The sequence below is a fragment of the Centroberyx gerrardi genome, chromosome 17 (genome assembly GCF_048128805.1).
Source record: "Centroberyx gerrardi isolate f3 chromosome 17, fCenGer3.hap1.cur.20231027, whole genome shotgun sequence".
Taxonomy (NCBI): Eukaryota; Metazoa; Chordata; class Actinopteri; order Beryciformes; family Berycidae; genus Centroberyx; species Centroberyx gerrardi.
The window spans coordinates 285,896-307,315 of NC_136013.1; the positions used below are offsets into that span (position 1 = coordinate 285,896).

The 21,420-nt window shown below is 44.7% G+C and overlaps 3 protein-coding genes across 4 annotated transcripts in view; 2 read left to right on the forward strand and 1 right to left on the reverse strand.

The window, feature by feature from the left end:
- Nucleotides 1–1,124: 1,124 nt before the first annotated feature.
- On the reverse strand, nucleotides 1,125–5,551 carry haus2 (HAUS augmin like complex subunit 2). Of its 2 annotated transcripts, none has more exons than XM_071909336.2 (7): nucleotides 5,404–5,551; nucleotides 4,645–4,737; nucleotides 3,980–4,075; nucleotides 3,480–3,549; nucleotides 2,585–2,717; nucleotides 2,012–2,120; nucleotides 1,125–1,759 (listed from the first exon to the last, which is right to left on the reverse strand). In XM_071909336.2, the coding sequence occupies exons 2-7, from the start codon at nucleotides 4,735–4,737 to the stop codon at nucleotides 1,646–1,648; spliced, it is 615 nt and encodes a 204-aa protein (XP_071765437.2). In that variant the 5' UTR covers nucleotides 5,404–5,551; the 3' UTR covers nucleotides 1,125–1,645. The 2 variants fall into 2 exon arrangements, with proteins under 2 accessions (XP_071765437.2, XP_071765436.2); XM_071909335.2 differs by having other exon boundaries at nucleotides 1,133–1,759; nucleotides 4,645–4,742; nucleotides 5,404–5,549.
- Nucleotides 5,552–5,860: 309 nt separating this feature from the next.
- lrrc57 (leucine rich repeat containing 57) lies at nucleotides 5,861–13,991 on the forward strand. Its single transcript, XM_071909338.2, has 6 exons — nucleotides 5,861–6,153; nucleotides 6,426–6,720; nucleotides 7,881–8,016; nucleotides 8,603–8,871; nucleotides 9,861–10,046; nucleotides 12,982–13,991. The coding sequence occupies exons 2-6, from the start codon at nucleotides 6,637–6,639 to the stop codon at nucleotides 13,021–13,023; spliced, it is 717 nt and encodes a 238-aa protein (XP_071765439.2). The 5' UTR covers nucleotides 5,861–6,153; nucleotides 6,426–6,636; the 3' UTR covers nucleotides 13,024–13,991.
- A 5,682-nt stretch (nucleotides 13,992–19,673) lies between these two features.
- The window catches only part of tyro3 (TYRO3 protein tyrosine kinase), a 42,546-nt gene continuing 40,799 nt past the window's right edge, over nucleotides 19,674–21,420 (forward strand). The window contains 1 exon segment of the mRNA XM_078289604.1: nucleotides 19,674–20,002. Within this exon segment, the coding sequence (XP_078145730.1) occupies nucleotides 19,939–20,002 (64 nt within the window). The 5' untranslated portion in view covers nucleotides 19,674–19,938.

Below are 21,420 nucleotides of genomic sequence, written 5' to 3' on the forward strand. Positions count from 1 at the left end.
TAACAGACACATCTTCATCTGTTGTGGTATTCAGTGAGTGCTGACAGTTTGTGTGTTGCAGGCAGCTGCAGCAGCTGCTGCGGCGCTGCGGCTGCAGCCTGCAGGCGGAGCAGAGCGACGCGCGCAGCATCCAGACTCAGGTACCAATACAAACTTTATTCATAACTTCAATTACTTAAAACCAAAACTCTCAAAGTGTTTCAGTCAAAAGATTCAGAAACAAGATTACAGGAAAAGATGAAGACAGTGGAGAGAGAAACTGGTTTATTTGAAGAGTGAACAGTCTGAACTGGTTTATTGAACTGGTTTCTGAACCTGTCTGTGTCTGCAGCTGCAGCGTCTCTGCAGCATACGTGTCATCGCAGGTAAACTGCTGCTGCTGGAGGAGCTGGAGGAGGAACGGTATCCAGGCAACCGCCTCCAGACCGCCAGGCCGCTGGCAGAGCTGCTGAGTCAGCGATACACAGGTCAGACACACAGTATCGATCACCGCAAGACAACCAATCACTACTGATCACTAATATTAACCAATAGTATTTGTTTTCAGAAATGTTGCCTACTTCTGTTTTCATTTTCTTCTGTTTTCTTAAACTAACGCCACTCCAACTGTTCACTAGAATACTATGAAGCTATAAGAAAGATTAATAGGAACTTAATCAGATGGTAAACTGTATTTGACAAACCAACGCGGAAAATAGTTTAGCTGAGTTGATCCTCTGCAGCAGAGACGCTGTTAGACCTGAAGTCACCTTTTCATTTGCCAAATACAGTTTACCCTTATTAAGATGATACAGATGTTTGATAGAATTTCATCAGTATGAATGTAAAAACCTGAACATGTTTCTGTTGGAGCTCAGTGAGGCTCTGTGCTTTTATTCTTGGTGGAAGCTGAACAGCAGCAGGTTTGAGAAGTGCAGATCTCAAAATTTGGAAAATGAACGAGTAATTTTTATGATTTTATATTTTTAGAATTATTTGTGCAGCACAAATACAACAACCAGCTTCACATGTCAGAATTTATTATGTCTGATTTATAAAACAGAACAGTGCAGGTACTGATATTTACAACAGTTATTTTCTACAAAACAATTTATTTCAGAAACATAAAGCTGAAAAATACAAGAATAAAACTGTCAAACCAACAGTGTAAAAACTGTTATTCTGTTCAGTGTGCTGAAGACTTTTTCTTGTGCTCCCCAAATTAAGGCATGAAGATAATTCTTAATAAAGGCAGTAAAGGTATTTTAGTTGTTAAATGTCGAGTCTTGCTTCGATCTTTATAGCAGAAAAGCTCAACAGTGATCTTCAGCTCTTTGTTTTTCCAAGATGGATGAGCAGCGTTTTGGAGATGAACTCTTCTTCTGTGATTCCCTCTGGAACAGAAACCACAGCAGAGAGTTCGACGCCGGAAGCTTCCTCCTCCTCACCGGCCAATCAGCAGCCGAGGACTCATGTGACACGGAGCAGGAAGTGACTGCTTCTTAAAACCAAAGGAGTCTCATAATAAACACTCTGCTGATGTTGAGCAGTGAGTTCAGTCTTTATCAGTTAGAGGAAGTGATGCGTTTTACATTTCCACCTGTCAATCAAACAGTGTGGGCGGAGCTTGGATTTTCTGTTGATGCATCACTTCCTGTGGGCGGGTTCAGGCGGAGCTGTCAGTCAGCAGGCTGCTGCGGACTTCCTTCCACTGGAGAACCTGATAGGACAAATTCTCCACTTCAACCACCTGAGCCAGTAACTGGGCGAGAGAGGCATTCTGGGGGAGAGAGAGAGAAAGAGAGAGAGAAAGAGAGAGAAAGAGAGAGAGAGAGAGAAATCAGTGAAACATGTCATTCCTCCTCAGCCAATCAGTAGCAAGTAAACAAACGCTGTAGCGCCCCTTCGGCCAATCAGTGTAATTTAAAAAACGTCGGAGCGGAAAAATCCAATCAGCAGCATCAGAGATACGAAGCGTGCCAATCCAGAGCCCCGCCCCCTGATGACATCATCATGATGGACAGCTCAGTACCAGGCGGTCCAGGTGGGCGGCGCCGGCCGGACGGCTCCGCACGGCGCTCAGCTTCTCCTCCAGGTTTCCTATGAAGTCCAGCAGCAGCTTCACCGCCTCACACACACACCTGACACACACACACGCGCGCGCGCGCACGCACGCACGCACGCACGCACACACACACACGCACACGCACACGCACACGCGCACACGCACACGCACACACACACACACACACTGCTGCTTTAAACTTTATTCACACAGGAGGATTCACAGTAACACTAGACAGTATTATTACAGGTCAGTATAGATCTAGGTGCAGCAGACTGTATTACAGGTCAGTATAGATCTAGGTGCAGCAGACTGTATTACAGGTCAGTATAGATCTAGATGCAGCAGACTGTATTACAGGTCAGTATAGATCTAGATGCAGCAGACTGTATTACAGAACAGTATAGATCTAGATGCAGCAGACTGTATTACAGAACAGTATAGATCTAGATGCAGCAGACTGTATTACAGGTCAGTATAGATCTAGATGCAGCAGACTGTATTACAGGTCAGTATAGATCTAGATGCAGCAGACTGTACCTGTGCAGCTCTGCCTGCAGCGGCAGGCTGCTTCCGGCCAGCAGCCTCATCAGCCTCTGTCTCAGAACCACCTGCTCCTGCAGAACCTGCTGCAGGTGGCTGGAGAACCGCTGCAGAACCTGGAACCTCCCACCTGCAGGAGGGGGGGGGGGTAGGAGGTAGGAGACAGTGTAGGAGCCAGGAGGTAGGACAAAGGAAAGAACAGGCAGGAGACAGGGTACAAGAGGTAGGTAGTAGGAGACAAGGGTTAGGAGATGAGATGTAGGAGATAGGAGACAGGAGGTAGGGGGAAGGAGATAGGAGGTAGGAGGTAGGAGGCAGGACAGAAGCAACAGTAGAGGAAGAGAACAGTAGAGAAGAAATAGAATATAAAAAGAATATGGAAGAAGATGAGTAGAATAGAATAAAATGTGACAGAATAGAAGGAACAGGATAGAACAGAATATGAAAGAGTAAAAGGAAAAAAATGAAATAGAAAGTTGGTTTGAGCAGAACGGAGTGATGAGAGAGGAAGAGAAGAATCAGATTCAGATGGAACAAAACAAAACAGAAGGGAAGAGAGAATGGAGGGAAAAGTAGAAGAGAAGAAGAACGAGTGATCAGTTCAGGGCTGCAACTAACGATTACTTTCATTATTGATTTTTTTTTTTAGATAAATCGATTAATCATCTAGTCTATAAAATGTCAGTGTCTGCTCTCTCTCTCTGTCTCTCACACACACACACACACACACACACACTCTCTCTCTCTCTCACACACACACACACACACACACTCTCTCTCTGTCTCTCTCTCTCTCACACTCTCTCTCTCTCTCTCTGTCTCTCTCACACTATCTCTCTCTCTCTCTCTCTCTGTCTCTCACACACACACACTCTCTCTCTCTCTCTCTCACTCAGGTAGAGCGGGTGTGTGATGTCGGCGCTCTCCTTCTCCGCCTGCAGCAGCTCCATCTGCAGCTGCAACTGAAACGAGAAGAAGAAGAAGAAGAAGACGGTCTGGGAGTCAAACCTGCGGCTCTGAAGCTCCGCCCACTGAGCCGCAGCGCAGGTCACAGGTTCAAATCCCTCCAACACACATCAACACCTCAACACCTGAGTCCCTGAGCAACGCCACCACCAACAACCAGCTGCAGAGAATATTCTGAGTCTCTGCAGGTTTCAGAAAAACACTCTGAAGAGAAACTAAAGCAGCCAGCTTCTGACCCAACAGCTGATGAAAGTTATGAAACTATAAACTATAAATAATACATTAAATACATTTGAACTTGAACTGTATTTAGTAAAGCAGATACAATGACTTCAGAATTTTAAGGCCTTAAAATTAGATTTGTTTTCTTCTTTTTTTAAATTTTGGATTTCTTGTATTTAAATAAAAAAAGAGATGCTGTCAGACCTCGTCCAGCCGCCTCCTGGTCTGGATCTGCTGCTCCGCCTGCAGGAGCTGAGGGGAGAAGGCGGAGCTCTGCCCGGAGGCGGAGTCTATCTCCTCCTATAGGACGAGGAGACGGCAGGGAGAACCAATAGGAGAGTTAGAGACGACCTCCGCAGTCTTACAACACCGTGCAGGATGACCTTTGCTGCTCATGAGACTGTCCGGAGGCTGCGGGACAGGATGAGTCTCCTGCTGCTGCTGTGCAGGAAACCTTCAGGGCAAATCTGGGTCAAAATCTGCAGCAGCAGTCACTGACAAATCTGACAGTGAAACCAGATGAAATAAACTGCTGCATCACCGTCATCCTGCCTCCTCTTCTCTACGGAAAATGTAATAATTTAATAACTCGTTTCATAGCATCTGTGTTATGGTCTAAGGCTCTGTCTGATGTTTGCTCTGCATCCAACAGCCAGCTGGACTAATCACAGATATTATCTCCTGGCTGTTTACGGTTCAGTAGCGGTTTCTTTAACGGTTCAGTTTCTTGTCTCTGATTGGTTGGTGAAGCTCTGTGATCACCAGCTTAAAGGAGCAGTTCACCCAAAGTGTTATGAGTCACTTTCTCTCATTTTGTGGATATTTTCTGTTCTTTTTCTGAACTCTAAAGATCCCCCCCCCCTCCTCACCTGGCTCAGCGCTCCTCTGGACACACACCTGACCAGCAGGCTGGCAGCAGGAGACACCGAGAACACACACAGGTCCTGGGTCAGCTGGCTCATCTGGACTGAAACACACACACACACACACACACACACACACACACACATATCAGCCAGCTGGACTTTATCTCCTGTGTGGACAGAAGCCAAACTCCATCCAAAAACCTGGCAGCTGTGTGACCTTGCTTATCAGTAAAGATACAAACCAAAATAAAATCTGACTTTAGACCTTCTCTCTCCTGCACTCCTCATACAATGACCAGAACTTTAATTCAATACAATTGAGTACAATTATTTTTTGGGACTGGTCCCGCTGCTCTGCGCCCTCTGCAGTCTGTTCTGGTGGAAGCAGATTATTCATTATGGGAGAAACAGGAAACCAATTCTAAAAACTGTAATGTTATTGAAATAATTGACATTTTGTGTATTGGGTGCATGCCGAACTGGAGACTGGCTCCTCTAGATTCAGACTGTGTTGAGTTTTGTTCTGCCAAGTGTGTGTGTGTGTGTGTGTTTATCGAAAAGCAAGGCAGCATTAAACGCTCAGATTTGTGAATGTAGTTTGGCGTGACGTCAGTCCGGACGGATCGGAACTGAACTGGCACCGAAACCATCAGAAGTGGATTTTGTCGACAGCGCGAGTGAAACAGATCAGCCAGTTAAAGTTATATCATGAAACTCATGATATCTGGTAATAACGGAGGTGATTTGGTGTTTTCTTCTTACCGGTCAACAGTCAGATTCTTGTCTAAAACCTTCAGCTCAGTTTAGCTCGGCTCGGCTCGGCTCGTCCCGCCTGGCGGTTTGTTTTGTCTCCGCTCTTCTTCTCTGCAGGTTTAACAGTCACTTCCGGTGAGGAGCAGGAAGCAGGAGCAGGTCTGACTGCCTCCAGCGGAGGGGAGATCAGGTTTAGTTAGACCGGAGGCAAGGAGATTTTAAGTCAAAATAAGAGTAAAGTAAAAAATTGTCACTTTGGAAAATGAAAAATGTAAATAAAAAATGTATTGATGTGCACCAAACAATAAAAAAAATCGTATGAAAAGACTTGGTTCCATTTGTGAGCTTTACAGCCGAACAAATCGTATTTTAGTGGCGGCCTGTTAATATATGCTGTGAGAAGGGCGTTGTGAAAATATAAATTGTATTAGTTTACAGATTAATCATAAATACATTCTTTCCCACTTCTGCGTTTTATATTACTCAAAAGAAAACTTTTAACACGTATTCGCCAATAAGACTTTTATTTTGAAGCTTATTACCGGAAGTCTTGTTTGTAATTCTGGCTAACTTGACACGGGTAGTGCCAGCAGCCTGCTAGCTGCATGTCTGTCTGTACAGAAGTGGATTCTCCGGCTGTCTGTCGGCTGTAACGCCTCGACAGCTCTGCTGTTAGTTGTATTATATCAAAGATTTTACTTGGAGCGACTTTCTTAAAGATTTGGACGAAAACCTCCAGTTTTACGCCTGTTTTCTGACGTAAGTAAAACTGCTGTGTTAGCTAAGCTAGCTGCGGCTAGCTGGCTAACGCTACCTTGCTCGTTTCATATTTGGCTGAAACCACACCGATGAGCTCGGTGTGTTTCCTCCCGACGGAGCGGGCAGGACGTGGGTTAAAGTGTTGACTTGATTACAGTCTCTTGGTTCTTGTCACTGACAGCTAGCTGTCTAGCTAGCTAGTGTTTCCAGTCGTGTTGCTTGTTGTTGGTGTGACGCTGACACCGCCCTCCTGATCTGATCCTCTGCTGCAGGGAGTTCAGCCTCACAGCGTCACTTCCCACTGGAGAGAAGCTTCAAACCCCTCAGCTGATCCTGTTTGGACAGACTCTGTCCCGCCACTTTACCACTAGACTCACTGCAGCTCCACCCCAGTGTCCCTGGTGGTGGTGTTGGTGTTGGGGGGGCAGGAGCCGGAGGCCCGGGACCGTTTCCTGGACAGTTTCCTGGTCCACAGCAGTCCAGATGGGGAACAGCGCTCTGAAGTCTCACCTGGAAACTTCCCAGAAGACCGGAGTCTTCCAGCTGACTGGGAAGGGACTGCCAGAGGTACGAGACTGTCTGCCTGCCTGTCTGTCTGTCTGTCTGTCTGTCTGCCTGCCTGCCTGCCTGTCTCTCTGTCTATCTGCCTGCCTGTCTGTCTGTCTGTCTCTACCTGTCTCTCCTCTGTCCTCACCATTAACACTGCCAGTATTGGTGGTTTGATTCTCATTAAAGATGTATGAGTCTCCTCTCCTGCTCTGTGAGGCTGTTTGGATGAAAGCCTGGATGAGTTTGTCTTCTTGGTGAGACGGAGGTTTCCAGAAGACTCTCCGTCTGTTTGAAACGAACCTCGGCTCTCAGCCTCGTGCAGATTAACACTTCTCCGTCTGTTTTTGATGGATATTAAATCTCTGAGTGGCTCTTTAATCTGAAGCTGAACCCAGATCAGCAGTCTGGCTGTTTACTCTCTGCTGTCTGATCTTTGCTTCAGCAGATTATTCCTGTTGATTTTTCTACTAAAATGAATTTCCTCCATTTGAAAATATAATGACTGACGGCTCAAAACGAAACCAAATGATTTGACTCTTTAAAGGACAGCAGGGAACTCAAGTGTACGGCTGCAACTCACAATTATTTTCATTATCGGTTGATCTATCGGTTATTTTTTTCGATTAATCATTTAGTCTCTAAAAGCCGAAAGTGATGTCATCCGTGATGTCATAAAATTTGTCTCCAAACAGCCCAAAGTGATTCTTCAGGTTTCTTCCTCAGTCAGGAAACACAAAGATTCATTTAATAAAGAGATGAAACAGAGAAAAGCAGCAAATCTGAGAAGCTGGAACCAGGAAATGTTTGGTGTTTTTACTGATAAACGACTAAAATGATTCATGAATTATTAAAAACTTTCTGTTGCTTGACTAATCGATAAATTGACTAATCGATTCAGCTTTGTCTTTGGTGGACTAAGTGAGGCACTTTAACACACCGGATCCTTTAAAGTGTAAAGCACTTAGTAACTTTGTTTTGAAAAGTGCTATACAAGTAAAGTTATTTATTTATTTATTGATTGATTTTACAGCTCCTGAATGTTGAACTTCAGGCAGTGCATTTCCTCCTAATTGGATATCTAGCGTTTTGAAAATTGACTGAAGAGAGATTGATGTGTATTTCATGTTTTGGGACTAATGATGTTGTTGTTGTTGTTGTTGTTGTTGTTGTTGTTGTAGTTCCCGGAGGAGCTGCAGCGGCTGACCTCTAACCTGCGGACGGTGGATCTGTCCGGTAACAAGATCGAGGTTCTTCCTGCTGCGATTGGAAACTTTCTGCAGCTGAAGAGTTTGACGCTCAACTCCAACAAACTCAGTGAGTCTCTGCTGCTTCCCTCCGGACACGTGACCGACGCCGCGTTCAGGTTCTGCTGGGAAAGTCCGACATCCGGGACTTCCCAGTCGGCTGCTGAACAGCGTTGCTTTCATGTGAGATTTTGTCTGAAAATCAAAACTGGAAAACAAACAATAAACAAACACAGACGTCCTGCAGCTGAACAAGTTAATCTGACTTCTATCTATCTGGGTGTTTTCTTTCTGTTGACTGACACACAACTTTATTTTTTCGCCTTGTTCAGAAGGTTAAAGGTCACCGTTGCATCATAACTCGGAAACTCGGGTAGCAAAACTTTCTCAGAGTTTTCAACTTAATCATCCGACTTTGGAGAGCGTTCATGTGATATTTCAAAGCAGGAAATTCATGTTTCCGATATATCTGATGCACATGAACGCACCATGAGTCTGTGAAATGTATTTCCCACTTCTGCACTTTATATTACTAAAAAAAACCTTTAAACACGTTTGCCAATGAGACCTTTATTTTGAAGTTTATACCCGGAAGTCTTGTTTGTCGTGGCTAGCTTGACGCTGAGCGCAGGTGTAACGTTCCCTGTTCTCCTCAGCTGTTCTGCCCGGTGAGATGGGGAAGCTGAAGAAGCTGGAGACCCTCAGTCTGAGCGGGAACCGGCTGCAGCAGCTGCCCGCCTCGCTCGGCCAGCTGCGCGCGCTGCGGACCCTCTGCCTGGCCGGGAACCAGTTCCGAGAGTTCCCCCCCGGCCTGGGAACCCTGAGGCACCTGGACCTGCTGGATCTGTCCCGGAACCACATCCAGAACGTTCCGGCCGAGGTCTCGGAGCTGCAGGCCATCGAGATCAACCTCAACCAGAACCAGGTACGACAACCTGAACCAAAACCAGGTACCAGGACCTGAAATAGAACCAGATACCAGGACCTGAAATAGAACCAGATACCAGGACCTGAAATAGAACCAGATACCAGAAACGGCACAAACCACACCACCACAAAACTACCAGAACAGAACAATGTACCAAACCCTAACCAGATCCAGGTACCGGAACCTCAGACAGAACTTCCAACAGAACCAGACACTAGAACCCTGAACCAGGTACAGAACCAGGTACATCAGCAAAACCTATGCACCAAAATATCAGATAAATCCAAGTACCAAAAGCTCAGAACTAGACACAAGAACTTTAAACCAGAGCCAGGAACCAGAACCTCCACCAGAACCAGACACTTGAACCCTGAACTGAACCAGGTACATGGACTAAAGCTAGGGACTAGAATCTCAAAAACCAGGTATCAAAAACTCCACCTTGCCCCCAGAACCTCAAATCAGAACCCCAGACCGAATCTCCAACAGAACCAGATATTAGAACCCTGAACAGAACCAGGAACATCAACCAAAACTAGAGTCTCACACAAAAACTCAGAACCAGATAAATCTAATAGAACCTGGATATCAGCACCTTAAACCAAAACCAGCTACAAGAACCTTAAACCCAGAACCAGGTACCAGAACCTCTAACAGAACCAGATACTAGAACCCTGAACTGAACCGTGCACATCAACTAAAAGTACGGACCAGAATCTCTGACAAAACCAGCTACCAAAAACTAGATACAAGAGAGATACAAACCCTAACCCTAACCCCTTTAATAGAATCTTGGCACCAGAATCTTAAACCACAACCAGGTGCAAGAACCTTAAACCAGAACCAGGTACCAGAATCCCCAAGAGAACCAGGTATCAGAACCTTAAACCAGAACCAGGTACCAGAATCCCCAAGAGAACCAGGTATCAGAACCAGGTACCAGAACCTTAAAGCAGGACCGAGACCCTCTCCTCCTCCCCCCTCAGATCTCCATGTTGTCGGCGGAGGTTTCTCGGTGTCCCCGGCTGAAGGTTCTCCGTCTGGAGGAGAACTGTCTGGAGCTGACCTCCATCCCTCTGTCCATCCTGGGCGCCTCCCAGGTGTCCCTGCTGTCTGTGGAGGGGAACCTGTTCGAGGTGAAGAGGATGAGGGACCTGGAGGGCTACGACAAGGTGAGGACCATAAAGTTTCATCTCGCCGCGCCGATCCGGTTTTCTGCGGCAGATTCAGATTGAAAAGATGCATTTTACCCAGACTGAAGACCAGGAGGAAGAACAGGGGCCAGAGGCATAAAGATAGACCTGGTCTTAGACTTAAACCTGACTTTAAGTCAAACCTGCTATAGATGCTTATATTTCCCTGTTGTACTACTTCTTGATTGCTGTAGATCTCTAATGTTTCTCTCTAGAGACTCTCTCTCTTCTTCAGGTTCTTTCCAAAAACCAAAGATTTGTCATCTTGTATGAAACAGCTTCAGTGTTTAAGCTTCCCGCTCTGACAGTTTGGCCGACTTGTTGCCATAACAACAAAGTTCTTAACTCAAGATTAGCCGGGGGGAGGGGCTAACTGTCCCACCTCAACATAAGTCAGTTGTAATATTTACGTAACAGTCTTAATTAGCCGAGTCCAACCTGAGAATCTAAGACCAGTCTACAGCTCAGACTAGTCTTAAACAGCTTTATACTCTCACACTACTACAGCTGCTACTGAAGGTACTACTTCAACTACTTAAAACACTGAAACAACTATTACTGTAGTACTACTACTGCTTCTACTACTAATACTGCAGCTACTACAACTACTGCTAGGTCAGGGCCAACGATCAGGGTGAACCCCACCCACCTGGGACTCCAAGGAGGTGAAAACAAACACTAAGAATCGTACACAAACACTGTCTGACCGGTTCTGGAGTTCAGCCGCTTGACAAAACAAAACCGCCTCGACTGTAAAACACTAAAGAATTATTAATTATTATTTAGAGTTTATTAAAACCAAAACCATGATGAACACACACAGCGTCCGTCTGTGATATCTGCTGGTTGACTTGTGTCACATCATGTCAGTACAGATAACTGTTTTGGTTTTAGGTTTTATTTATTCGCACCATAAAAAAGAACAATAAAGACAATTCAAAACATAAAAAGCCTTGTGCTGGTGATGTGACATATGCTCCAACTTCAGCTAACGTTAAAGCCACAGTGGAAATAAGTCTTTGTTGTGTTATCCTTCACAAACAAGCTGTAAGGTAATCCTGCTTTTTGTCTTTGTTGAATAAACTAAATATCAGCATCGCCTGGTTCAAAACTTTATTAAGTAAAGAGTAAACCTCAAATATGAACTGTTAGCCTGCAGTCAGCTGACATGACTTTTCAAACACAATGTAGACTAACGGAGTGTGTTTCCCCTGGCAGGTTAACAGATGGAACATGAAGTGTGTGTTGTGTCTTCAGCTCGTTTCCTGTCGGCTCAGAGCAGACGGACTTCAGTCTGTTTCCCTCTGAAACTTTTCACTCTGACAGCAGAGCTGCTTCTGTAATCCTGTCTGCATAATCTCTGTCAAATATAGACCCAACCACCGGGATTATAATCCTGACTGACAGGCAGACAGACAGGCAGACAGGCAGACAGACAGACAGGCAGACAGACAGACAGGCAGGCAGACAGACAGACAGGCAGGCAGACAGGCAGACAGACAGACAGACAGACAGGCAGACAGGCAGGCAGGCAGACAGTCAGACAGACAGACAGACAGACAGACAGGCAGGCAGGCAGACAGTCAGACAGACAGAGGAGAGACGACTATGTCCATAAATCATACTGAACTCCAAACTCTTCAAATCAAACCTTCAATTTAAAGGATAAGTCTGTTTTTTAATGCATTTCTTACCGTCAACAAATCCTATGAAAATAACAAAATCATCAATGAATTTGTTCTGCCAACAAGTCTGGTCCATGTAGCGGTCCCAGTGCAGCCTCATGTCCCAGCAGCCATAGAACTGCATTGTATTAAAAACTATTAAACCCGTCCCAGAGCCATGCTGCTGCTCTGCAGCATATTTCATCATCACGATGCACCGGGCCGGACGACTTTTTCCTCAAACGACTTAATAAGCCGACCGTAAACACGTTTTCATCTCGGGAAAGTAGTTCCGCAGCACAGAAAATAGTCCCCGGCGTAATGAAGGATTTGTTCCCGTTTGAATTTGATTTGGTAATAACTACAACAGTCTGACTTTTCATGGTAACAGTTAGAGATTTTTAAAATGTAAACTATGTCTTTGTGAGCTGTGTTTAAAGGTTTTTAGCTTACAGTTGGAGCCAATGACTTCCGGGTTGACGGATAAAGGGAACGTGGGAAGTCAGAAAGTAACGGGAGGAGAGCAAACACATTGTTGATTTTATTATTTTCATAGGATTTGTTGACGATAAGAATGTGTTTTAAAACACCAGCTGAATCCTTTAAGCTGTGATTTTGAAACTAAAAGAGTTGGTTCTCTGCTCATAACTTGAAGCTCGTTTTTCCTCTGTTCCTTCAGCAAGAAAATCACCTAAACTGCTTCATATTTATATGAAGATACAGGAAGCAAAGACTCTGCTGCCAGCCTCCTCAGACTCAACATGTTCATGTTCCTCACATCAGAGTTCGTCTCACCGGCTCCTGTTAATCATTCATGCTTCCAGTTTACAGCTTCTTATCACAGTATTGGAACAGATTAACTTTATTGGTCCTAGATTAACTTTATTGATCCTGTGGGGAAATCGAGTTACTGCAGCAGCAAAGAAGATGATTTAGAAAAGCTTAGAGCAGATAGAAGATAAAACAATAACTCCATATTCATCCATACTAGTGTTTCTGATCCAAATGTCTCGTTAGAATCGGTTCAGGTTAAAGGAAAACTCCTCAGCTGTTAGAATCAGCTGTTGGTTTCTGTCTCCATTCAGTAGTTTGTTGTGTTTTTCTTCTTCCTGGATAACCGGCCAATCGTAGACGAGGTGACGTCACCTCCAGATATTTCTTTGATATCAGAAAATGTTTCATGGATCTAAAACCTCAGCGGTTAGATCAGGTTCTGGTGTCAGTCTCTTCTTCTGGTGTTTCTCTCTCAGTACATGGAGCGCTTCACCGCCACCAAGAAGAAGTTCACCTGAGACGGAGCAGCGTGGAGCCGAAGCGGAGCGCCGCCTGCAGGCCGGAGGCCGAACCGCAGCCACGGCATCTTAACCTCAGCCGCTTCTACCGCTACAGACTCACACGATGGAGCCCGGACGGCGCCGCCTGCTGGCGGAGCTGCAGGCTGCGAGGCGTCCAGCCGGTTCAACACTGCAGCGCTTTAACACACAGACTGCTCACTGAGAGCTGCACATGGAAACAGCAGATCAATACAGACCAATACAGATCCATACAGACCAATACAGATCCATACAGCCCAATACAGATCCATACAGATCCAATACAGATCCATACAGCCCAATACAGATCCATACAGATCCAATACAGATCCATACAGACCCATACAGATCCAATACAGATCCATACAGATCCAATACAGATCCATACAGCCCAATACAGATCCATACAGATCCAATACAGATCCATACAGACCCATACAGATCCAATACAGATCCATACAGATCCATACAGATCCAATACAGATCCATACAGATCCAATACAGACCCATACAGACCCATACAGATCCAATACAGATCCATACAGATCCATACAGATCCAATACAGATCCATACAGATCAATACAGATCCATACAGATCCATACAGATCCATACAGATCAATACAGACCCATACAGATCCATACAGATCAATACAGATCCAATACAGATCCATACAGATCCATACAGATCAATACAGACCCATACAGATCCAATACAGACCCATACAGATCCAATACAGATCCATACAGATCAATACAGATCCAATACAGATCCATACAGATCAATACAGATCCATACAGATCAATACAGATCCATACAGATCAATACAGATCCAATACAGATCCATACAGATCCATACAGATCCATACAGATCCATACAGGAGTTAACACTGGAAGAGAGAGACACTATCGACGATCAATGTGTTTTTCACTGACTGACTGTTTGACTGTTTGACTGTTTAACAGACTGACTGACTGACTGACTGACTGTTTAACAGACTGACTGACTGTTTGACTGTTTAACAGACTGACTGACTGACTGACTGACTGTTTAACAGACTGACTGACTGACTGACTGTTTGACTGTTTAACAGACTGACTGACTGACTGACTGACTGTTTAACAGACTGACTGACTGACTGACTGTTTGACTGTTTAACAGACTGACTGACTGACTGACTGACTGTTTAACAGACTGACTGACTGACTGACTGTTTGACTGTTTAACAGACTGACTGACTGACTGACTGACTGTTTAACAGACTGACTGACTGACTGACTGACTGACTGTTTGACTGACTGTTCAGTCTGTTGTGAATTAGCACATTAGCATCAGGTCTGTGGCTCAGGGACAGACGCTGCACTGACATTAATATTCATATTCACAGAATGTACCGGTCTATCACACTGATTGATCTGCAGCTGGGTGCTCCTCTCTCATCGTCACCACAGGAAGAGTTCACTTCCAGAATGCAGTTTGTCCAGTTTGGTTCAAAACAAAACTTTTCCTGACGTTTAGAAACTGACCTGCAGCTTCCTGTCGGTTTCAGAAGTCCCATCATCTGATTTGATTTCTTACTATCGGCGACTTCAGAGGAGGAGTTGGACCTTTATATCAGATATCAAATATTCAATATATCAGATATCTGATATATTGACTGGTTTTGGATCTGAACTCTTCTTCTGTGCCGTGAACCGCTTCCAAATCCTCCAGCTCCTAAACCTGGTTTTACAGACGGAGCTAGTCCTGGTTCAGTCTGGACAGTTTGAATCTTGTACATAATGAACCTATAATGAATATAATGTTCCTGCAGAAGAAGAAACGCCGGGAGACGATGATGAAGATGATGAAGCGTTTTTTAAATTCTCCTATTGAAGGAATTATGTTTTCATCCACATTTCTCTTTCCAGCACGCAGTAACCTGATGGTCCAGAAATATTTAACTTTTATTTAATGGTTTTATTTAATATGTTTCTGTAACATTAATTGCAATTTTCCGTTTAACTTCCGTTTATCTCAAAACGCTCATTAACTCTTTGTTGTTTAACGACCAGCTGAGGGTTTAAAGGACAGTTCAGCCTCGTTTCAGGTTTTTACTCATTTATTTTGCATTTTCCATTCCTTTAATGTTAATTCTGACAGTTTTAAGATGCATGAACTACGATTAAAGATATTTTTAAATCAGTGTTTCCAAACCTCTCAGCTCATTCCCTCCCATTCAGTTCAAACAGCAGAGAGAACAGCTGAGACTGGTTCAGTCTGAAGATAATCATCACAGCTCAGATTGAACCTGCCGCTCTCTTTACTGGGAGGAACTCTGATATTTAGACAGAGTTTAGTTCACAATATTTACTGTGGAAAACAACGAAGACGAAGGAAAAATATGAAATATCTGCTAACCATCACCAAGCTGAAAACCATCTGCAGGGATGGAGCACAGACTGAACCGTCCTTTAAATTATTGATCTGTGAGCGATTCATCTGGTCTGTTGCTGCAGTTTGAGTTTCTCTTCTCTCGGTCTGTTCAGCCATGGTGGCTAATGCTAACTCCCCAGTTCTTCTTCTTCTGGTGATTCAGACCAGACTCCGGCTGCTCAGAACAGACAGAGGAGAAGACACATGAACTGATAGAGGCTGAATCATGTTGAGGGAGGGAGAGAGAGAGAGAGAGAGAGAGGGAAACGTCTCAGATTATCACTGTAACATGTTGGGAGTTTGTCTTTGTCTCTCCTCACTACACTGATTATAAAGATTTATCAGCAAATCCTGTCTGCCTCCTTTCTGTTTCCATCCAGGAGAGACGATCTGCTTCTCCTGATCCGATTCAATACATGCAGAGGTGGAGACTCGAGTCACGTGACTCGGACTCGAGTCACATGACTCGGACTCACATCACAGATTGAATTGCTTGAGATTTGACTTGATGCATGAAGAGAAGACTTGACTCGGGTCCTGGTGACTTGTCACTATAACCAGTCTGACAGAAAGATAGTTGATCCTACAGCAGCACTAAGCAGTCTGACAGAAAAATAGCTAATTAACCAAAAGAGCAAAACAGAAAAGCACAGAGACAGTTTAAGAGAATATTTTGTCTGTTTGTGAACACGAGGAATTTTGGCAGGAATAGCTAAATGTCTTTAAAACAGGCTTTTCATGCTTCGTGGCTTTCTGTAGAAAACTGCTAAGGCTAATGTTAACCAAGCATCTTCTGTCAGAATCTAGCTAGCATAAAATAATGAACGTACTTTAACATCTTGGCTTCTCTTAGCCACTGTTCATCGATTTTGTATTTAATTAAACAGCTAACTTTAATAGCATTAAGACAACTTGTGATCTGGGCGTGGCGGGCGGGGCGGGGCGGGAGGTTTGGCGCAGAGGAAAGCTGCACGTCATTGGCTGAAGCTTGGCTTGATTCTATTGGCTGCCAAAAGAAAGCGGCTGGATTTCTGTCAGAATTGTATTGGTATCGGCCTTCAAAAGCCCCATCTGAGTGGAACCCAGCTGATGTCACCATGAGGACAGCGGCGTGCAGTGTGATGTCACCGTGAGGACAGCGGCGTGCAGTGTGATGTCACCGTGAGGACAGCGGCGTGCAGTGTGATGTCACCGTGAGGACAGCGGCGTGCAGTGTGATGTCACCGTGAGGACAGCGGCGTGCAGTGTGATGTCACCGTGAGGACAGCGGCGTGCAGTGTGATGTCACCGTGAGGACAGCGGCGTGCAGTGTGATGTCACCGTGAGGACAGCGGCGTGCAGTGTGATGTCACCGTGAGGACAGCGGCGTGCAGTGTGATGTCACCGTGAGGACAGCGTCGTGCAGTGTGATGTCACCGTGAGGACAGCGTCGTGCAGTGTGATGGACAGCGGAATTATTCTGACCTACACTGTGATGAAGTGCATTAAAACTAGGCACCTTTAGACAGTGATCACCATAAGGCAAATATCCACCAATTGAAACAAAATTCAATGGTATTCAGAATAGCACTCATTTATACTTTCCCCTTAAAAGACCCTATTGACTTACATCAGTTCATTTTATACTGCTGATGATGATGTGTAGTCATTTATCTCATTAAGCTTTACATCAGCCTGTTAGACTCTGCAGAAGTTCAGGTGGTTTCACCCTCCATTACAATCCTGAGCAAACCTCCAGTCCACCAACCCTCCAGTCCACCAAACATCCAGTCCACCAAACCTCCAGTCCACCAAACATCCAGTCCACCAAACCTCCAGTCCACCAAACCTCCAGTCCACCAAACCTCCAGTCCACCAAACCTCCAGTCCACCAAACATCCAGTCCACCAAACCTCCAGTCCACCAAACATCCAGTCCACCAAACCTCCAGTCCACCAACCCTCCAGTCCACCAAACCTCCAGTCCACCAAACCTCCAGTCCACCAAACATCCTGTCCACCAAACCTCCAGTCCACCAAACCTCCAGTCCACCAACCCTCCAGTCCACCAAACCTCCAGTCCACCAACCCTCCAGTCCACCAAACCTCCAGTCCACCAAACATCCTGTCCACCAAACCTCCAGTCCACCAAACCTCCAGTCCACCAACCCTCCAGTCCACCAAACCTCCAGTCCACCAACCCTCCAGTCCACCAAACATCCTGTCCACCAAACCTCCAGTCCACCAAACCTCCAGTCCACCAAACCTCCAGTCCACCAAACATCCAGTCCACCAAACCTCCAGTCCACCAAACATCCTGTCCACCAAACCTCCAGTCCACCAAACCTCCAGTCCACCAAACCTCCAGTCCACCAAACCTTCAGTCCACCAAACCTCCAGTCCACCAAACCTCCAGTCCACCAAACCTCCAGTCCACCAAACCTCCAGTCCACCAAACCTCCAGTCCACCAAACCTCCAGTCCACCAAACATCCAGTCCACCAAACATCCAGTCCACCAAACATCCAGTCCACCAAACCTCCAGTCCACCAAACATCCAGTCCACCAAACCTCCAGTCCACCAAACCTCCAGTCCACCAAACCTCCAGTCCACCAAACCTCCAGTCCACCAAACATCCTGTCCACCAAACATCCAGTCCACCAAACCTCCAGTCCACCAAACCTCCAGTCCACCAAACATCCTGTCCACCAAACCTCCAGTCCACCAAACATCCAGTCCACCAAACCTCCAGTCCACCAAACCTCCAGTCCACCAACCCTCCAGTCCACCAAACCTCCAGTCCACCAAACATCCTGTCCACCAACCCTCCAGTCCACCAAACCTCCAGTCCACCAAACCTCCAGTCCACCAAACAGACTTCTATCAGTAAAACGGCAACTTTTAAAACCAAAAGTGACGTCAGGCCGTCAGCGTCACGCTGCTGTCTCACCTGCAGTCTGGAGACTCTGATCTCAGGTGTGACACTGCGCTAGTCCTCCACCAGGCGGCGGTCATGCGCAGTGAGTCTTCACAGTCAACCCCGCCCCCCCCCCCCCCCCCCCCCCCCCCCCCCCCCCCCCCCCCCCACACACACACACACACACACACACACACACACACACACACTCCCCAACACACACACACACCTCCTCCCCCTCCACATTCCTCAGAGCGCGAGCCCACCAGTCTGCTCGTGTCAAGCTTGACAGAATTAAAAATAGAACTTCCGGTTACATTTTTCAAAATAAAACATTCAAGAACTACAAATGTATTGCAATGATTTGTGAGAAACACAAAGTAAAGAGACGGACGGTCAAAGATATATTTATTAACATCAACACTTAATAATAATAAACCTTTCATCTTCCGCACTTATCAAAGGAGTTTGTTAAGTGCTTTACAAGAAGGAATAAAAACAAGAAGGACTTTAACCCTGTTATGTTAAAATTAACAAACGTCTTTCATGTTTGGGGTCAAATTGACCTCAGAAGTTTAAACCTACAAAAAAACTGATTGTAATTGAAAGTGTTCCCCGAGTTTCCACTTCAGAACATCAGCAGGAAACACAGCAGTCAGTCAGTAATGAAAATAAACCAATAAACAGTCAATTAGTCATTAAAATATTTTTTCAAAGAGCTGACAGGACAGAAAATCTTCAGGTGAGAGAAAACTCAAAGAGAAGTGGTTTAGAGGGCTGTGTGTGTGTGTGTGTGTGTGTGTGTGTGTGTACGCTGTGTACAAAGTGTGTACAGGAGCTTGAAAACACATCATCATGTTATATTTGATGTTTACCAGTTTTCCACATGAAATTAGGAAACGTCAAGAAATATCAAGATGAAATGTTGAATGGAGTCAAACTGACCCCAAACATAACAGGAGGGTTAAAAACAATAGTCAAATATTTAAGGAAGAGATAACAATAGAAACACATTAAAAAGAGAGGTGATAAAAATATATTGGAAAAATCTGTAGTTAATGAAATGTATCTGTAGTATATGAAATTATAATTGGTGTTTTTTTCCCTAAAATGTCCATTGTTTTAGTATAGTTGCTTGCCCCAAAAAGTGTTTTAAAAAATAAATAAATAATAATAATAATAATAATAATAATAATAATTTTACGCTTTTATTTTGAAGTTAAATTCGACCGATTTCCGGTCTTCTCCTGTCTAACGGTGTCGAGCTTGACGGAGCTTTCTGCTCCCGGAGGAAAACAACAGCGATGTGTGAAAGTGGTTTGCAGTTTTGAAACAAACTTATCTGAACCGTCCGCCGTCTTCTCCGCTGCAGGGAACTGAACCGTCTCCGTACCGGACTTTACGTGTCTCTTCCTCGGTGTTCTGCAGCACTTTTTCCCGGTAAAACTGTCGCGTTTCTCCTGGATGAATTTTATCCGACGAACCTCCTCCAATCTCCGACTTTTCTCCGGTGGAAATCCTGTTGATGAAGCTGGAAATGTCGCCGCAGTGACCGAGAGGAACCGGAGACAAATAATGAGAAAATGAGATTTACTGTGCGGATCCTCCTGCTCCTGGTACAGAGTTATCACGGGATCTGTGGGAATGGTGAGTGGAAAAAGGTTTTTATGAATCATATTAATTGTACATCTCTGATAAATTAGAAGTCGTGTGTTGATATTCGCTTATAGTTTGGATATAAACGTAGTTGTCGTGTTTGTCTTTATCCCAAAAGCCGACAAGTGCAGAGCAGGTTGACTGTGTGGGAATGTGGGCTGCTTTTTTTTTTTTTCTTTTCTGGAGAGAATGGTAATGTACGCCAAATTCCATTCACATATCCGGCAGTTTAAGGTTTCCTTGCTTTGCAGCAAACTGCATATCTTATAGAACATGACTTAACACGTTAAATACATCGTTATGAGCCTCTCTTTAATTCGACATACATCCAATACACCAAGCAGCACTTTAATTCAATAAAATGTGCCGTTTTTGAATCGGTTCGTCTGTCATTCCCACAATCATTTACCACACAAATACACCCTGCTGCGCCGTAGCCAGCATCGGGAACCAGGTATAAAAGTTGAGATTTTAGTTCAATAAAGTGCTGCAGGGTGGATTATATTTGGGCCGAATTTACCAGAAGACCCTAACAATCCTACTAAGATCTTAAGTTATGTTATAGCCGGTATGTAACTGCCGACAAGCAAGGAAACAGTAAACTGACAGATTTTTGAATTGAGTTTGGCGTATGATCCATACACATGAACGGCACGTACGGGGCTGGGAGCAGGTTGTGTGTTGCCGGGGGAACATGAGGGAATGTGATGTGGCTTCAGACTGACTGTTCACACGGAAGCTGCAGGGAATCCATCGATCAGCTGTTCAGATTTCACTGTAGACTGTTTCTGGGCTGGATTTACTTTGTGTTCAGAAATTATGAAACTTTATTGATTCCTGTGGGGAAAGCAGGTTGTCGCAGCAGCAAAAGTAACAGAATTCAGCAGGAAAAAGAAAAAAAAGAATATACACACACAAATAGAAGATGTATGAATATAATTATGTGTAAACAGTGTTATAAAATATAAAAATCAATCAATATGTTTACGTATGAAGGTGGAAATATTGTGAAAATGTAAATATAAAAATTACATTTTCTATTATTATTATTATTATTATTATCTGAACTTCAACTCCACCAACATTACAAGACACCAACAGTAAGGAGGTGAAAGGTCAGAGGTCACAGCAGCCTGGCAGTAGATGGAACAAATATTCCTGTGAGCCGAGGATGAAGATGAAGATGAAGATGGTAGAGAAGTGTGGACACAGAGCGCAGACTGATAAATCAGTTTACACTGCAGTGATCTGCTGATGAGGAGAATAAACAGCCAGTGTGAGACAGCCACAGTGTGTGTGTGTGTGTGTGTGTGTGTGTGTGTGTGTGTGTGTGTGTGTGTGTGTGTGTGTGCTCAGCTGGAAGCGGCCATGTGCAAACTGAACTTTATACCAAAGCAGCGTGTTTGTGC

Excerpts from the sequence above, each read along its gene's own strand:
- haus2 (XM_071909336.2), bottom strand. The coding sequence starts at position 4,737 with ATGAGCCAGCTGACCCAGGACCTGTGTGTGTTCTCGGTGTCTCCTGCT. Across the intron at positions 4,076-4,644 it reads CCAGAGGAGCGCTGAGCCAG|GAGGAGATAGACTCCGCCTC; the intron begins GTGAGGAGGGGG and ends CTCGTCCTATAG. Across the intron at positions 2,121-2,584 it reads CTGCAGGCAGAGCTGCACAG|GTGTGTGTGTGAGGCGGTGA; the intron begins GTACAGTCTGCT and ends TGTGTGTGTCAG.
- lrrc57 (XM_071909338.2), top strand. The coding sequence starts at position 6,637 with ATGGGGAACAGCGCTCTGAAGTCTCACCTGGAAACTTCCCAGAAGACC. Across the intron at positions 8,017-8,602 it reads GCTCAACTCCAACAAACTCA|CTGTTCTGCCCGGTGAGATG; the intron begins GTGAGTCTCTGC and ends TGTTCTCCTCAG. Across the intron at positions 10,047-12,981 it reads ACCTGGAGGGCTACGACAAG|TACATGGAGCGCTTCACCGC; the intron begins GTGAGGACCATA and ends TTTCTCTCTCAG.